Source organism: Megalopta genalis, chromosome 13 (assembly GCF_051020955.1).
Source record: "Megalopta genalis isolate 19385.01 chromosome 13, iyMegGena1_principal, whole genome shotgun sequence".
In the NCBI taxonomy this organism is placed as follows: domain Eukaryota; kingdom Metazoa; phylum Arthropoda; class Insecta; order Hymenoptera; family Halictidae; genus Megalopta; species Megalopta genalis.
Genome location: NC_135025.1, coordinates 1962690 through 1982719, shown reverse-complemented (window position 1 = coordinate 1982719; position 20030 = coordinate 1962690). Strand labels below are relative to the sequence as shown.

At 36.9% G+C, this 20030-nt stretch overlaps 1 protein-coding gene across 2 annotated transcripts in view; it reads left to right on the top strand.

Annotated features, from left to right (window-relative positions):
* Positions 1 to 20030, top strand: part of LOC117228453 (uncharacterized) — a 77523-nt gene that overhangs the window by 45218 nt on the left and 12275 nt on the right. For both annotated transcript variants that reach the window (XM_033484221.2, XM_076526141.1), the window contains exon 4: positions 17302 to 17504. In XM_033484221.2, coding sequence (XP_033340112.2) covers positions 17302 to 17504 — 203 coding nt within the window. The remainder of the gene's footprint in view (positions 1 to 17301; positions 17505 to 20030) is intronic.

Sequence of the window (20030 nt, the reverse complement as noted above, 5' to 3'; positions counted from 1 at the left end):
AAATCGATTTTCCACAGTGTGTGTGTGTGTGTGTGTGTGTGTGTAAGAAACTCAGAAAGGTCTAATCAGAGGGCGTACTCGACGAAGGCAATTCGTTCGGGCTTCGGAAATCGGTTTTCATCGGCGTTTAACAGGTCGGCTTTTCCCGGCCATCATAATTTCCGCAAGTATTTCCGCGCGCGTAATCGGACCGTCGACGCTCGGTTCGTTCTGCTTTAAGTGGTCTCCTTACCTTGATGCCGGAGAGATTATTCCAGTTTTCACAATTTGTCAAACGAAGCTAATTTACTTTTACCCTCTAAACAAAACTGAAATCCCTTTGCACGCGTCGGTGCTCGTTGCGCGGCCAAGATTATTGTGGTTCGGCTGAAAAGTTCGGAGGAAACAGACCATAATTTTCTGCAGCAGAGAATTCGAACGGATTTCTCGAATTTCATTTAAATTCACCGGGAAAGAAGCATCGACGTGAACGTTTCTTGTTTGTTATGAAAAATTGCACGCGAGATGGTATGCGCGGTGGTTTAACGTGAAAATTTGTGGAGATTGTTTTAGCAATTGGAGAAAATTCCAGGATGATCTTTCGAATTTTATGCGAAGTCACGCTTTCATGAAGAATTACCGGGAAACGAAAGTTGAAGATAACATTTCTTGTGCAAATTGTATGCAAGATTAATGTGTTTTAACTTGGAGATCGTTGGAAACAGTCTCAATTATCTTCTGAACAGAAAATCTAGAAAGATTTCTTGATTTTACGTGCATTCATAATTTTATAAAGCGTCTCTAATTATTTGCAGTCGACAGTTACGTGAACGAACATTTTAATAAATAATAAAGATTTTTATAATAATAATAAAATTAATAATAATAATAATAATTAAAATAAAATAAATAAAAAAGATAGAATTAAAATAAAATAAATAAATTTTAATAATAATAAAGAAACATCAAGAGACAAGAATTAAAGTGAACATTTCTTGTTTCCTCAACATTAAGTTTCATTGATGATTCTCATTGCTGACGACTCGTTTAAAGCGTTAGAAAACATTGCGACATCGGAACTAGGCAATAAATAAAAGATCCACCAAAGGACGTGTAAATTGTAATTCTGATAAAAAGTACAAAAGACGATCCGTTTCGGTGTCGGTTATCGTTCCGGCGAATTTGTTTGCAATACTTCGGGACTGCCAAGTGAAGTTGCGGCTAGAAATTTGATTTTTTTGAGAACGTCAGGGTAGACACCCGTTCCGAGTGAGTGCGGGCGGGACATGGAACAAGCGGGAAAATAGAGAGGCTGAAAAGAGGAAGCGACGTCCGCGACGTAACTGGCGACACGGGGATTTAAAATCCCACGAGCGACTTGCGCGCGGGGTTTGTTCGCCAGCGATTTTCACGAAAAAGTTGACGCGCCGATGGAAAAAGGGAGCCGTCCGTCCGGCTCTGAAATTCTTGAAACGCGCGAGTGATTTTCTCGGGGGAAACGGTCCTCTCGACGTCGCAGCCGGCTCGGCTTCGTCACCGAGCCTTTATTTTTTTCGACACCAAGTAATGATTTCGGCCGAAGTCTTTCTGGAACGTCTTTTCAGAGCGCAGCTTAATGAGCTCCGTCAGCGCGCCTCCGCCCACCGGTGCATCGAAAAGCCCGTTTTCGAGAGAAAATTCAACAACCTCCGTTCTGTTTACGATGAAGACGTGAAACGAAGTGAACTCTTTCGTTTATATCGAACGCAATCTCGGTGTAGCATTATTGTAAATATAGATGTATATTTAAGTATAGAAAGATTTATAAACGAATTATTAACACACGCTCTCATATTTTGTGAAATAACTTCGAAGATCGCAACTTATTGCAAACGAAACTTGTATAATATAAAAATATAGTCTTGCGAATACGACAGTATGAAAATCCTAGGATATTCTCAGCCGTTTTATTTTTAACCTTGAAAAATGATTAAAGTGATAAATCTATCTGATTTTCGGTAACCAGATCGCGGATCATTGTATAGAATAAAAATTGTGTGCACAAATTGTAGACAGCGAAAGCCAAATCTTTCTTGAATATTTTTAATGGTTTAAGTCTTTTTTTAATCCCTATGCTGTTTGAAATTGTAGAAGGTGATAGTATATTAATCATTAGATTAGATCATTAGATTAAGAAAATAACGTAAAACTTTAATGCAAAACTATTGCATATGTTACGCTACATGTAACCCTAACAATCGTTATCCCACAAGCGGTCGCTAATTGCTATCAAGCAGACGCGACATCGAATAAATTAAATTGAAAAAGAAAACCGAAAAAAACCGTGAATGTTTATGATCGATTTGAAGAGCTTAAAAGCCGGTTATCGAATTTCGCGTGTCTATCCAGGATTTGAAAAATCCGTTTGCCCCAGTTGGTATTGAAAAGCCGCGGCGGGAGGTCAATTACGAAATTGTTCGTCGGTCGGAGCGTGAGCGCATCGACTTCTTTGACCGTGCCCCGGCGCTCTAATTACGGATGTCGGTGCGGAGCACGGCCAATATCGTAGAACCGATAGGATGTCTCGTCATGCCCGTTGATCAAAAGTTATTTCGCGTGTCGCCACGAAACGCCATTAGTCCTACGGCGATCGAATTCGCGGCGACGAGAACACGAACGACCGAAACGCGGCAGAAATTACGTGGTCCGAGTGGCACGTCGCACCCAGCCGCACCAGAATGTGACCATTTAAGGTCGACTTCGCGGCTGACCGACGTTCTCCGACCTCGAGTCATTGTTTAGATTGGATTCACGTACGGGCACCACCCGGGACAAGGATCCTCCTTAAAGGGTCCCTTCGGTTTCCGGCTGCGAGACCTCGCGGAGCCTGCGCCCGGAAACAATAGGGAAACAGATCCAATCAGAGCGGCCCCCCTTCGACCGCGGAAAAATTCCCCACGAGCTTCGATCCGGCCGGGAAAACGAGGATTCTCAATCGGAACGAAAGCTTTCGTTTTATATATTTAATCTGTCCGCGGGCTACGCGGAAATCCCGCTTCCATTTATGCAGAATCCCGCGGACCACGCTATTATCGCGGCGCGTTTAATTTTTTAGGATATCTGGCCTCTTTCCGCGCGGACTTTTTGCATGGACGCGATAACCACCTTTTTCTTCCGTACAACGAGCGAGAAATATCAATGCAATTTTAGCCCCCCTGCCGAGTCTTTGCCGTTCCTACCTGCGGAGCAGGAATTAATGGAATTGTGTACAGATTTTTAAACTGCGAGGAGGATTTTATGGTGGATCAATTTCGAAGGAGGTGGACAGTGTGTGATCGAAGAGTTCGGTCATGGAATTATATTAAAATTTGTATATCAATTATATACAATTTTGCATACAAATATAATAAAAAATTTTATTATATTTATTATATTACAAAAATTTATATATACAATTTATATTTGTACTTTAATATTTCATATACTTGAATAGCGACTTTACTTTGTCGAAAAGAAGGATAATTTACATTTTTATCGACGATAAAGCGTACGATGGGTCTATCGAGTCACGAATATTGGGCGTCAGATTCTGTTATTCTTTCTATCTTGCGAGAAAACCTTATTCTATTGTATTTACACGCACAACGAATTGTCTGGACTCTTGATCAAATATTTCGGTAAATAATAAGCTAAAAAATTATTATTCTGTTATGTAGGTAACCTTTATCTTTTATCGTTATTATATTATATTGTAACACAATTTCTTAGTGTGCTTCGACAGCCATTTTCAAAGCCAGAAAACTGTATTATCGTTATGTTATATTAATAATTTTCTTTTACATAATAATTTTAAAGGATCTTGTCATCTTCCACTAATCTAGGTAACTGTTGTTCTTATTATATTTATTATAATATATATAATATTATATTATATTATATATAATATATTAAGGCACTATAATATATTATATATATTATAATAAATATAATAAGAACAACAGTTATATATATATATATAATATATATATAATATAATATAATATATTATATATTATTCCATCATCTTTACTGTTGTTCTTCGATTTTAGAAGGTAAATAAAATGTTAAAATTTAATATGAGAAACTGAAAAATTTAAAAATATCCAAATAACTTTTACGGGGAAGATCCAGATCAGTCGATCTAAAGGGACTACTATCTAAGGCACTATTGCTGGCACCACCACCGGGAGAAGAGTAATTAGGAAGAAGGACGAAGAAAGTCCTGACGAGAGTCCTAGCAATTATAGTAGTCCACGCGAGAGATCTGAACGGCTAAGAATTATAGTGTAAAATAAAAGAGAAACTTAGCGTTTTAGTAAAAATTGTCTCCGATTTGCAGCGGATCCATAATTGTTGCGCGTTTCGCCGAGCTGTCAGGAGCCAGACTGCCGTGAAACGGCGGCCATTAGCCTCATTTGCGATTTTCCTCGGGACGGCAACGAACCGATCCGCCGCGCGTTTCGAGTTTCTTTCCGGGGCGAAAGGACACTCGAGCTAACGAAGAAAACGTTCGTACGGCGCGGCGCTGTGGGGCCCTCGCTCTCCTTTTGCCAGACACGAATTAGTTCCGCACGCGAATTATCATCCGGTCCGATCGATAAGAACCACCGCCGCGGTCCCAATTACGCGGAAACGCGTGGCGCTCCTCGCGAGCATGTAATTTCTCCGGGTTGCACCACGCCGGAGTGGAAGCTAATTTAAGATGTAGCGCCGAGCACGGCTAATTGGTCAATATTTGATGTTTCCCCGGGAAACTGGAATAACACCGAGCAAATTTGAATGGAGCGCTAAGAGCCCCGCCGCGCGAACCGATAGCGAAACGTCATCGCCCTTCATCGAAATCTTAAGAGCCCGGCGACGTATTGTCTTCTCGCGGCGAGAATGGTCGAGAAAAAAAAGATCAGCTCGAGAAGCTTCAGAGATTTATTATTATTCTCGAGCCTCGCAGCTCGCAGAATATATTACAAATTATGCTGTACCATGCCACGAGGTTGCGGTGAGACGAGACGGCATTCTGAAGAAGAGATGATATTTAGTAATTTATTTTTTGAAAATATTGATGAACTTCTCGTTTGGACAAGTAACTTGCTTGAAAGTACATATCGACGGCGTAGAAATCCCGTCGATTTTCTTTAGGATCGAGATAAATAAGGATTTTGCAAATTAGCTGTAAAAAGAAACAATGCAAAGCACTATTTTTATTATAATAAATATATAATATATAATAATAATATAAATAAGAATAAAATAAATTATTATAATAAATATAATATATAATAATAATTATACTTAACCGGATGAGAAGCAAAAGAAAAATGTCAAGGTTTTGTTTTTAGAAAGTATAGTTATCTCCGAACAATATTTTTTAGTCATTCCATGGTCGATATAAGTGCTGCAGTTTATTATACGTGAAAAATTGCTTGATTCAGTGAAAAATTTCTCATTGCAAAAATAAAATAAAAATACTATTAGGTTTTGTTAGACTATACGTTTCTTTATATTGTTATAAATCCACGTAATAAATAGGAAGATTAATCGAGCATTCAAATAATAATTTCCACTATATTAAAATACTGGAACTGGCTACCAGATGTAAATCCAAATTAGAGAATTATCTTTTCTTTTTTAATATTGAAATCTCATATGAGATTTATTACATTTTTGTTTCTCAGGAAAGATTTCTGGGAAAGATGGTAAATACAAAAGTTACTTGATTTCAAGGAGGGGGGGGGGGGAGAGGTGGAAATATAACTACTATATTTATTCCTTTTTGTTGATTGCTTTGGGGTAATTTATTTCGAGGGTAATTGCGCTGTATTTTCTTTTATAGAAAAAATAAAGAAGGTGCATAAGTCAAACTATTTCTCATTTCATGAATTATCCTTGTGAGATAAAATCTTATTAAAAAATGTTTCATGTGAAAGCTTGTTCTCTTTTTGCGTAGAATACAAATCTGTAGATTAAAATATAGCTTTACGTTTGAAGGAACACAGTCACCCTTCTCGAATAACCTTCGAAGTGCTTTACAAAAAGGGATAAAAAGAGATAAACAAAATAATCGTGTTCTCTGTTTTTATTTTCTCGATGTTTACTAAGTTTTCAAATGCATACCCCGTATAACAGAAATTAAGGAACTCGTTTGACAATAAAGTACAGAGATCGCAGTGCAAGCAGGAACTCCCGAAATGGAGAACAGTAGCTTCTCGCGGCCATATTATTTTTGAACACCTGCGGGCGCAACGCTCGTTTCGCTGGCCTTAAAAAGGAATCGCCTTGGGACCGCAGCGTGGGCGTAAAACCCAGCCTAAACATGGCCCACGCAGCAATCGTGCCGCAGATTCGGAGCGGCCAGACCTAAAACTTGTCTCTATATGGCAATAAAAGCTGTCACGCGATCGAGATCTTCATTCACGATAGCGCGGGCCTCTCTCGGTCTCTTGTCCTTTACCGGCGCCTTTATCCTTGCGGTCGACAATTCTGATTTATACTTTTGCGCCAGTAATTTCTCGGACGTAACGACTCGCGATTCTTCAGCCCGGTACATCGTGCACGAACAATCAGCGATTGTCCTCTCCATTTCAATGAAGTTAAACAAGAGATGAAGAATTGTACACACTGCAGCGCGAATATTTCTTTTCGTGCTTTCATTCAGCGATGCTTATTATCAGATAATTTCTCGTTGAATTCACTCGTGGAATTAACTATAGAATTACCGGCGATCGACGTATATGTACGTCTCTACTTCTATCGGAGGGGTCAAAATGACTTGCTTTTTAAAATTAGTATTAGTACTAGTATTTTTACTAGTATTTTTACTAGTATTAGTACTATTATAGTACTAGTATAGTACTGGTATTAGTACTAGTATAGTACTGGTATTAGTACTGGTATTAGTACTAGTATAGTACTGGTATTAGTACTAGTATAGTACTGGTATTAGTACTAGTATAGTACTGGTATTAGTACTAGTAGAGTACTAGTAGAATACTGGTATTAGTACTAGTAGAGTACTAGTAGAATACTGGTATTAGTACTAGTAGAGTACTAGTAGAGTACTGGTATTAGTACTAGTAGAGTACTAGTAGAGTACTGGTATTAGTACTAGTATAGTACTGGTATTAGTACTAGTATAGTGCTAGTATTAGTACTAGTAGTACTAGTATTTTTATTAGTATTTTGTATTAGTGTTTTTTTAAATAGTCATCTAAGAAAAGACATAGCAATTTTTACGTTTCCATATATTTTCCTATTTCATGAGCGAAAATTGAATATAAACTGAATAAAAAAATAGAGATAGAGAAATATTTTCAAGATATCAAGAATCTCTTTTGAGATTCGACGCTATCGAATAAATTATTCAACCGATGAAAAATTGATCTGGATAAAATTTGATCCGAATAAGATTTTATTCGAATAAGAATTCGCTTGAATACGATTTCATTAGAATAGATAGAATAATTTATGACGAACAATGAACGATCGTTGTTCGAACAAAATATTCGACTAAAAAGTATACATCTAATATAATCTAATATATAATATAATCTAATATATTATTATTATTATTATTATTATATTATATATATATATTTATATATTTATTATTAATATATTATTATTATAATATATTTATTATCTAATATATTAATTATAATCTAATATAATCTCTAATATAATTTTCGAATAACGTCGAACTCTGTTCCTACTATTTAAAGAAACAATTTAAGATAAATACATTTCGTCGAATTGAAAATGCCCATCGTACAAACGATCATTCGCGAAACAGAATAAGGAGATTGTGAAATTTCGTCAAATTAAATATAGCTACGAATTTATTCGGAAGGGATCCAATTGCTTACGATAAAAATCGTCCTCTGCGAATGGAACCGAACGCGTTACAGAAGAAACTATTACGGAAGAAAATTGGCGGCGCCTCGCGAAAATATGAATAATGACCGGCTTCGAGGCAGGATTTTCGTCTGTCCGAGGATTTGTCGAGGCGATGTAATTCGATTTGGAAATCTGCGCATTATAAATGGTACGCTTTCGGATTCAAAGCGTATCGGACTGCTTGGTAATCTGCCTCGTCTCCGCCGTGCGCGCATTTACGATGCACTTGTTTTATATTCCGATCGCGAATCTCATCTCGTGTAAGCACAGGTGTACAGTAACATGTTTATACAGGAACGTTACGATCATCGAGCTATTTTTCGGTGAACTTTCCACCTTCCACGTTTTTGTCGACGACCTTTGCCGAGCGCCGTCCTCTCGGTTCGCCATCTTATCTTTCTCGCCGGCGTTTTATTTAGCATTCGACGAAAACGATTCTGGACGCGCGATGCGAGTTTTCGTTTCTCTTACAGGAAGGTTTTCACTTCTCGTTTCTGTTGCCGAAACTTGCGATTCTTTCTTCTTCCCGTTCCAAGGGCGTCGAGACCGTTGCCTTTCGTTTTAAGTCTTCCTGTTTGATCGTAGGAAGCGGGTGTAATTTTCATTCTATGCTCGTTAAAAAGATGGCGGCGTATTTAAAACGGCATTAACCTCGTTGTGCCGGGACGAGTGGAGAACGCGTTTCTCGTTCTTTTTTTTCCCCCCGTAAGAGGCTGCCATCTTTCTTACGCGTTTGCAACAAACTGGCAATTTGCCTCCGCCCACGCTACGAAAGTTGAGAATTACTGGCTCGAACGGGCAAAGTACTCGCGCGAATTAGCAATTAAGTAATTATTTTCAGTGCTTAATTCGGTGATCGCGAATTAAGGCGGTGTCTTGGAGCGTCTCTTTGGGAGTTGCGATCAATTTCAGGATTAGTTAATGGCATCTAGGAAACTCTCAACTGTTTTTGTCCTCCCTGGATTGTTGTTTCAGGAACTGCATCGAAGGCAATCGTAATAGATTATATTCGTCAGAGTTCCGCAGAATTGCAATCGAATTACTCGAGGAATTATAATCACGAAGTAATTCAATCGCATTGCAATTAAATCATAAATGAATTCAATTACATTACAATTAAATAAGTAATTCGGTCCATTCAATCGAACTGCAATATAATTCGTAATTGTGATCGAAGTACAATTACAAAATGCGAGGTAATTGTATAAATTACATTAGCTACGAATTACGATGGAATTGATTTGAAATTACGAATTACGAAATAATGCATCAAATAGGCGATAAGAAAAGAAAATACGCAGTGAGACAAAAAATAAGTATATGAAAGAAAAACATGAAAATGTACCTGACTTCGCCGAAGTTCTAGGCTGTAATTGAAGAATCGTATTTTAATTACATTCCACTTCTATATAATATAATTATATATATATATATATATATATATATATATATATATATATATATATATATATAATATAATTATAATTAATATAGGATAATATAATTATAATATAATTATATTCGTGATTAAAATAATTAGCAATCGAATGAATTCTTGTATTCTGTAATTATGTTATGATGTAGTCGAATTACTATGTAATCGATATACAATGTAATTAAGCCGCGAAATTGAATTAGAACACAACTCTGAATAGCATTTCGAAAATTCGAACTAATTTCGCTGCCGTAGGAAACATCGAGTTTGTACTTCTGCGACGGTGAATTCGAAAAACTCGAATTCTCGCAGTGAAATATTCGACGTTTCATTCTCACGCGTAAGCAAGTCGCGAACCGTTTTTCTTTGATCGACACCCTTCAATTTTTCACCGTCGTTTTCCCCTACAGAGGGAAACCCCGATTTTTCTAATTTCATCCATCGAGCCTATGCCTCGCCCGAGCTCGACTTTCTCTTTGCCTCCGCATTTTATTTCGCTGTGCTTCTTTTTGCCCCGCCGTCGTTTTATTCGATTTGCAGCCAATACGATTTGCGTGTTTCTCCTAAGAGAGAAAAGAAAGGACTTCTGTTATCGAGATTTTCCGGCGTTTCTTATGCTTTCACGGCAGCTGAACGTTGTTTATTATTCCACCGTAAATATCCGTTGTGCTGTCTAAGACGACGATTTTAATTATTATTGATTATATTAATATTATTATTGTATCATTATTCATTATTATTGTATCATTATTCATTATTCATTATTATTATTATTATTATTATTATTATTATTATTATTTTATTATTATTAATATTATTATTTTATTATTATTAATATTATTGCAAGCATCGCTTATTTTTATTTATTTTACGCACTTCAATTTTCACCAACATATTTGACCTTCTTCTTCGAAATCAATGCTGATCTTATCGGGTATCTTGCGAATGGAACTGGATATCAGAAAACTGGAACTTATAAATACAATTTTTTAAATTTCCTCCAGCACATTTGATTGATCTTTAACCAGTAATATGCAAGACCAGTAATATGCAAGCAAGTTTTATGATAATTTCTGGAACTTTTAACAGATTCACGACTGTCAAACTATCAATCCAAGAAAAATGAACGTGTCTCTCTCAGTTCAGCTTGTCACAAATTCTGTGAAACTTTGTTCATTAATATTTTATTTTGGATTAATTACTATCTTCAGGTCTGAAAAATCGTCGACACCATCGTTTGGAAAATCAGAAATTCGAAGTCACCGAGATCAACAGCGAAAAAAGTGGCCAGGAATTTTCGCGCGATCGAAGAAGCGCCGTCCAAATATTATGAAACCGGGCACGATATAGTGTGTCGCATCGGCATCGCGCGAACACCTTTAGCTCGCATTTCGCGGAAGATATATCCCCGTTTCCGGTCTCCGCCGTTAATCCCCGTTAAAGCCGCGTATGGATTTTCGACGCGCGCCGAACGATCTCGCTGCTCGGCGAACGGCAAGCTCGCGTGTGCGGCCAGAAAACGATCTACAAGCAAGCAGTTATCTTCGCATAGATCTTTCGCGCAGTTATTACACCGGCATTCCTCCGGTGTCTCGTTACGTGTCACGATATGCAGGAGAGTAACGTTACGCCTCGAATGAACGCTCCGTCTGCCGCGGAATTGAAATTGTTGCGACGCACCCGTGTTTATAGGGCACCGTAATTTTTGAAAGTTCCCCAGCCGGGACAGGTTCATAACCAACCGAGTGCTCCGATCAATTTTCACGGATCCGACGCGACTCCAGGATTTTTCGAATTTTTACGCGGATTAAAAACCACCACGTTGCGCGGTGGTGCCGAAAGTTTTTTTTCTGCACGGTTTTCCCATAAAGTTCACCGCACAATTGGAAATTTTGTACGATTTTTTGGGGAGAATTGTTACGTTTTTGAGCTTGCTCGATATGGATATCTTATTATTAGACTAGAATAATGTAATATTAGACTAGAATATTCTAGTATAATATTATCTAGATAATTATATCTATTCTTACTCTAGATATTATTCTAATCTAATATTATTCTAGATTAGAATAATATAAAATTTATATAATATAGAATAATAATAATAAATAAATAATAATATCTAGAGTAAGAATAGGTATAATTATCTATTCTAGTATAATATTATTCTAGATAATATTATACTAGAATAGATAATTATATCTATTCTTACTCTAGATATTATTCTAATCTAATATTATTCTAGATTAGAATAATATAAAATTTATATAATATAGAATAATAATAATAAATAAATAATAATATCTAGAGTAAGAATAGATATTATTCTAATCTAATATTATTCTAGATTAGAATAATATAAAATTTATATAATATGGAATAATATATAAAATTGTAGAATATCGATAGACCAGTGAAAGCTTACTATAAAGTTGTCGAAGTGAGAATGAAATTAGTGTTTGGCTGCTGCCGTTTGCAACTGATGAAAACAATCTTTATTCTCCATAAAGTCTTTTTCTTTTTTTTCTTTTGGACACCGATATCGTGAAATGTTCGATGCTTTCTCCCCGTTTAATCGTCTTAAACAGCAATTGCTTTGTGCTTTATCTACCTGCGAATATCTAACTGTGTAACGCTTGCTCCCAAGAGTTTCTCCGTTTATTAAATAAATGAACAAATAAATAAATAATCTAGAGTCGCTAGAAATCGGTCCTAGAAATGTTGTTACAAACGCAAGCGTCGAAACAAACTCTTTGTTCATCGGCTTTCTCCATTGTGAAAACAGCAGAACACGCTTGAGGTCGACTGACATAAACGGCTGCTGCGAGCACAATGGTTGATGGATCGCATTCGAACTCAGGATCACAATGTCTGACAATGACTATATAGCGATGCCTAGCTACGAACAAAAGATCGTTACAATTCACGCGCTGTGGGACTTTAGAGCATGAAATTCCAGGAAATCATTTTCACATGATCTGTAAACAAAGGGGCGCTGTAGCAGTTATCATCGAAAACTGCAACTCGGCCAGGTTTTTCGGGAACGGGACCACCGTGTAGATGCCATGTAAATTAGGTCGCGACGGGTCGTACGAGCCCGACTTAACGGAGTGCATAAATAGAGCGCACATGTCGACGGCGGTTGTTCCGCGTCTGTGTAGGCGTCGATCCACCAATCGGAGCCCTCTACATATTGATACACCAAACAGGGATCGTTTATGCGCATGGGGTAGCATAATAATCGGTTAGGAGGCATTACCGGGATCAACGGTGTATCATGCACGGGATTTGGGGCAACAGTTACCATATTGCCGTTTTCCGACCGGCCTATTCATTTTCCATCGGAATCTCGCACAAGATCCGGGCTCGGACGAAAGTGCCGGTCGTCGTTTCAATTTCTCGCAATCCCTCGAAACATGTTATCGCTCGAATCCTGCAAAAGAAGTTAATGCGTCGGAGTAAATTGTTCATCGAAATGCGTGCGGTTATTCGATCGTTCAACTGGGCAATTATCGGCGAGATCGTGAAAAATGTACTGTTAGGGTAAGCGTGGGTATTTTAGAAAAATATCAAATACTATGTTATTTTATAAAAATAATGGGATCTAATATTTTATAGTGTGTAATTTTTTGAAAATGAATCTCATAATTTTTTGTTTACTTTATGTTGATAATTTGTGACGTGTACAAGTTACAGCAATCGCAGTTTCAATTCGTTTATTGACTTTTGATATTCGAAAGCTTATGAAAACGTTAAGTTTTATGAAATGTTCGTAAACCAGGTCTCGGAACGAGACCATCGCTTTCATGATGATCGAAATAGAACTGCGCAACGTCTTCAGAAATTGATCGACTGGAACAAGAAATTATCCAAAAAAATACAAGTCCATTGGACAAAATCAGAATCCACTATTTTTTATAATAGAGTGTTTTCTTCAATTTTATATCTCAGTCACTCATTTTTTCCATAAATATATAAAATTGTAGTCATATTGTATATAATACTATTTTGGACAACATATCTGCACTACGTGGCCTACTAAATTTTTTAAATAAATCGAAAAGATAAACATATTAACTATAATTACCAAAATTGTTTAAAATTAAGATCGCCATATTTAATTTTTTGGCGGTGGGAGAGGGAGTCAGTAGTGTCTGATCGTTCCAGTTTCAATTTTGTTATAACCAGGCTGCGGATTTTTATGTGAAATAAAAATTGTCTTTAACCATTTTAATAGATTGGAAATAATACATTGTCATTTTGAAATACTTTCAATCGTTTTACCATTTTAAATTGCATCTACATGATTTAGTCATAAATGCATAAAATCCATAGTAACTAGTAACACCATATTCAACCTCGGTAATCTCAAAAACACCGAGTATCATAAAAAGATCGCGCTAAATTATGGAATTTGGCCAACTTCTCCGAAAAACAGATCACTGTGCGTCGCGAAGCCACACGATGCGCGGAGGCGTAGATCCGCCCCTGCATAGGATCACCGGTGGTGCATCATTCCCGTTGTCCTCCCCGAATCGCGCGAACCGGGACGCCGGGGAACTGTCAAACTATTTCGTTGCACCGACAGCCAATGCAACCAGGTGCAACCGTCTCACAGTGCTCCGAATGCTGCATGCTGACTGAACAAAACCCCGGAATTCCAGTCGCGGAAACTCGTGATAACAGTATTTCTTGGCTTAATTATTTTGATCATTCGAAAGCTCGTCAACAATTTTCAGAAATTGCGGCTGATATATTGTTCTTAAATACAGGGTGTTCCATGACTCATGGTGCGAATAGGGCCAGATATTGGGCTCGCAACTAAGTAATTGCCGATTTCAGTTATAGACGTCTCTCACTCCCATTTTTATGATATCCGCAAATGTTATATTATAAAATTATTATTATTATTATTATTATTATGTTACCAAGTGTACGAGTACAGTAATTTCTCCCTAATTTGCGCTCAGATTTCGCATAAAAATGGACAATTTTGGAAAGTGGAGATACAATTATTGGGTTGGCAACTAAGTAATTGCCGACTTCAGTTATAGACGTCTCTCACTCCCATTTTTATGATATCCGCAAATGTTATATTATAAAATTATTATTATTATTATTATTATTATGTTACCAAGTGTACGAGTACAGTAATTTCTCCCTAATTTGCGCTCAGATTTCGCATAAAAATGGACAATTTTGGGAAGAGGAGATACAATTAAATAGATTCTATGGCTGGAAATAAGATGAAGACGAAGATCTTACGACGAGACTTGGTTTTTGAGAAAAGATTAAATTTAAATATCAATCTAGTATAAGCTTCCTTGATACTTATTTAATTAATCGTTTATTTAACTGATGGCACAGATCGCACTGCATACCACTATTGCGACCGGCTTCGATTCGGCTTGATTTTTTATTCCAGCACCATGAAATTATCACCGATAAAGATACTCTCGCGTGGCAAGTCTGAGGATAAATCACGGGCCAATGGGGTTAAGTAAATTACTTGGGTTTTATGGGGACGTTTATGGGCGACGGTTCAGCGTGTTAAACAATTCGTGGAAGAAATAAATAATAAAACTCTGAGGATTAAAAGATGAATGAACGCCGAGGAAAGAAGAAGGTCGAAGAGGGAGGAAAGAGCGAGTGACAGAGAGAAAACGTGGTGGGGGGCGAGGGAGAGGGTAAACGGGAGAGCACAAAGACAAGGAATTTAGCCGGGTTTTTATTTTGATCGTCTTTTTCGCGGCACAATCCGATCCTACGGATGGAAAAAGAATTTCTCGAGCGCGCGGTAGAACAGAATGGCGGGACACGGGCCCGGGGATAGCGAAAAGACGAAAAAAGAGTTAATCGATCGAATTCCACGATTTTCGTCGATATTCCCGAATCGTTCGCGTGCGTCAGAGCGTTCTGCAAGAAGTTAAAAGGAACTTTCGTATAAAAGGAGGAGAGACTGTACGGTAGCGGGAGAAATTCCAGCAACGTTTCGTGTCCCCGAAGAGTTATGGCTCGGGGGACACGAAGAAACACGGCATGCATTTGCGAGTAACCGTATAATAGAGCCGCATTGTAGCGATGCCAAATAATTTTCGGGGGGGGGGGGGGTCAAGCCGAAATTTTCGAAACACAGAAATTGCATCTGAATCAAGCCGGAAGTGGCAGCCGTGAACTCGCCCATGGAGACATAATGGAAGCGTACCCGAAAGAAAATTGCTCCGTGTTTGCTATGAAACCGTGCCGTATCGCGTGTGTGTAACGGGATCTCGAAAATTGTCTCTTCTCTACTGTACTTTTACTGTACTTTTTCTCTGGAAGAATCGACGGGAACGTTTCTTTTATCGACGTCAATAAAACATGCGGAACTCTATGGCTCGCAGGGCTCTTTTTATCTTAAAAGTTCGCCGAATTGGGTCAACGGAAGGATTCTTTTCGAGCAAGGCCAATTAAAAGTTGCGTATCAAACCTATAACCGAGGTTGAGGGGGAGATCGGAACTTCACGATTCTGAATTAGGATCGAAGTTATACACGAGTGCTTTGCCGGATCACTCTGTTGGTTCTAGGTTCTTCAACATTTTGCGAAATAAATAAAATAAAGTGAGGCAGCTAAAAATGATCATAAGGCACGCGCATCATAATTAAATTAGCTCTTCGATTACTGAAATTTTTATATCTGTGATATTTAACGTGGCGTGACTGTTTAACGTTCGAATTTATTGTTCCCGTAATTTTTCGTGTATTCATTGTAATTTAAATTCGAGGTGTTGTACTGCAAATATGTTATGACGAATTAATATATTTCTTTTTGAAAAAGAAATCTATCTTTAATAATCGTCATTATTTATTTCACTTTTAATAGATGTTAACAGATGATTCTATATTTATATTATACTTTAAAAATATATGCTTCATTGAGATCATTAATTAAGATACTAAAGCACAATCGAAAAATTCGCGATGCTTTCGAATCCTTTAGAAAAAAAAAAAGATAGCGAGAAGCCTAGAATCTTTTTCCTTTGAAACCCTCGTTTTCGACGAAAACCAATTTCAAAACTGGTACGGCGGCGTCAGGAGGTTATTCCACGTGTTGGAACAGATACAAAAAAATGCAGAATAATATTTTTTCGTTTGAAACGTTGTTTTCGAGGAAATCTCATTTGAATATTTGTCGAATACAGCTGTGTTTGCGTAAATCTTCGCTGAACATGCTCGAACTCGATTTTTCAACTTCAGAAAATGGAATTTCGAAAATGAGAATTCCATTGTACGTTTACATATTTTTCTGTATCGATTAACTTCGCAGCAATTTTTGAGAATCAACAAATCCTTAAAACGTTATTGTGACATTAATTATACCGACGTTTATCTGCATGAAATGAAAGTAGACATACAGAATGCAGATATTAATAATATAATAATAATCTCCCTCCCTCTCTCTCTCTCTCTCTCTCTCTCTCTCTCTATATATATATATATATATATATATATATATATATATATATATATATAATATAATTTTATTATAGAGATATAATATCAGAGATATATAATATAATTTTTATAGAGATATTAATTTATAGAGATATAATATAATTTTATCATAGAGAGATTAATTATTTTCGAAATAACGTCTAACTAAAACATCTCATTCAATACGCGTCCCATTCGTAATAATTCTTCCGAATTTTGTCTACACTCATCGCGTAGTAAATTAGTTGTTCTAATATCTAAAAAAAAAAAGTTTCAGTCACGAAGCTAACCAGTTTCGAACGCAAGCGATTAATTACAGTGAAATCGACCGTTTCGAATTTCGTCCAGCCGGATCGGTTGTTCGCACAGAGCGTTCAACGACCGGGTGCGCGGGAAAATGGGGATGAAAAATGGTTGAGCGATATCAGGGGGGCTCCTGCACGGGGTTCCCGTGGAGTTTATATGGGATGGTTATTTATGCGGGCCTTTCCCGATTTACTTTCAGTTCGGAGATTGGGTACGCTGGTTCGCCGCCAAGGGAGGTGCTCACGAGGGGCAGGAGCATAGACTCCGTGGACAGGCCTTTTCATCCGAGCGACTGGGTTGACGTGAACCTCGAAGTACCGAGCACACCGAGGCCGAGCTCGGCCCTCACGAATTTAACCGTCGACACGAGCCTCTATCCAGCCACCACGCCGACGTCCAGCTGTAAGCTCACAATTTATCGTTAGCTCGTACTGCAAGCTGTATCCTTAACGAGAACATGCCTCGCCGCGACGTGCCAGCTGATAAGGACCCGGCCGTGATACTCGCGCGAGCCACCACCGTCGGAATATCTCCTCCCCCCCTCCCCGGTATTTGTCCGTGTTTTGTAAATAAGCGGTTGCCACGGCTTTAGCGGACGAAAAAAAAGACGAGCCATTGAAAACGCGGATGGATCGTCAACGCGCCGGAAAACTTTCGAGTTGACGCGGCTGCGTATCTATGGTGCTGAACATGGTGGAACTTTTGTGACACGAACACCTGCGTGTTCAATTTTTCAAAATTGTTGGCGTTTCTATGGATCTTGACGGTTTTTCTTTTCAGTGTAGCTGCTGTTATAAAATGACAATACAGGGTGTTCCATAATTATGTTAGCGCTCGAAAAGGGGTGATTCTTGAAGGCATTTGATGTAACTCTTTCCTTAGCGAAAATGCAATCAGAGGCTTCGTTTACAAGTTATTAAAGGAAAACACCGACCAATGAGAGGCCAGATCAGCTGGCGCGAGGCTACCGAGCCAATAAGCGGAACTTATCGGGCTTCTTTTCGTTAATAACTCGTCAACAAAGCTGCGAATTGCATTTTCGCTAAGGAAAAAGTTACTTCGAATTACCTCAGGAATTTTTGACATTTTTGGGACACTCTGTATGTATAGATGTTTATACCGTAAAAACTACACTGTACTAACATTAGGGTTCAGCACTGTATGTCTTCAATTGGCACGTTTCCTCGTAGGCGAAACGCGAGACCGCAACCCCATTAGATTATTATATCCGTCGACTACGTGTTTCGTATAATTGCTGCACGAAATAGGCCGTTGAGCGACATTTTTGGCAAGCACGTGCGTCCGTGATGCCTTTTCCTTCGGGTTTAGGGGTAGAGAATTGGGTCAATTTTAAGAATTTGTTACCGGGAAGCTGAACGACGTGGAAAACTAGCTTCAACGTCGCAAACAAATTTATGATACGTATTACGTTTAAAGGTATTTATTATAAACATGTCTAAAGCTAATGACAATTAAATAGTCTCGATATTTAATAGATGCTGTTTAACCTTATGCTGTGTGCCATTTTCTCCACGGTTATTCCGATTAGAAGCCTTTCGATTGTAATAATTTCTTGGAAGAAACGAGAAAAACCTGTATTCATTTTGTGTTTATATTTCACACTATACCTACCGCGTGCCGATCATTTTCACCGGTTTCACATTTTTAATATTAACATTGTTGACGTTATAAAGACCTTTTTTTATAGGATATGATCACTTTTATTGTTTGCTTATAGGTTTAGCGTTAAGGTATTTCGGTTATATTGTTGTGAATATAGGCGAATCCAAGCCCGTATTTAATGTATTAATATATATTATAAATATTATATTATAATATATAATATTTATTATATTATAATATATTATATTATATTATAATATAATATTTATAATATATAATATATAATATTATAATTATATTATAATATATAATATTATAAATATTATATATTATAAGTAAAATTTGTTAATGTAGAGGTAAGAGAATTTTAGTCTGATTTCAAAGAACGGAATAATGTTCATATTTAACAGGTTATTACAAGCGATCTCCATCGAGTGGAAAGCTTGATGTACACAATGTTAATCGGGGTCCAGGTTCCGAATAATTAGGGTAGATCGACTTTAAACTAAGATTCTGGTTTAGGAGACCTCACGTAGAGCGCTTCAAACTCCCAATACTTGATGTAGACACTGTCAAACACACAAGCCGCGTTGTTCAACACAACCCTAGTCCTCGAAGCCTAATCGACAGATTATTAGCATCGCACCGGATCCGATCATAGCCAGGACTGTCTAAAATGTGTTTGGGAATTTGCCGAGTAAGCTTCACTTGTCAAAGCAAAATCTACTTACACCGGTAAATTACTTCTCTTTATAGTTGCAAATATAATTTGCCAATTTTATAAGACGAGACGCAACAGCCACATTTAGCATTCCATAGATTCAATATCAGCCAATATCAGTCACTGATTCAGCATCAGTCTAGTAAATTCAAAATATTATATCAATATTTATATTATTAATGTGATATATATGATATGATAATATCATAGACTGATTCAGCAATCGACGTAGAGATTTTTCATTCTGCATAAAGATCCGCAACAAATACTAATTAGTTTTATAGTTATATTAATTATTTATTATATTATATTATACTATATTATACTATATTATATTATATTATATTATATTATATTATATTATATTATATTATATTATATTATATTATATTATATTATATTATATTATATTATATTATATTATATTATATTATATTATATTATATTATATTATATTATATTATATTATATTATATTATATTATATTATATTATATTATATTATATTATATTATATTATATTATATTATATTATATTATATTATATTATATTATATTATATTATATTATATTATATTATATTAT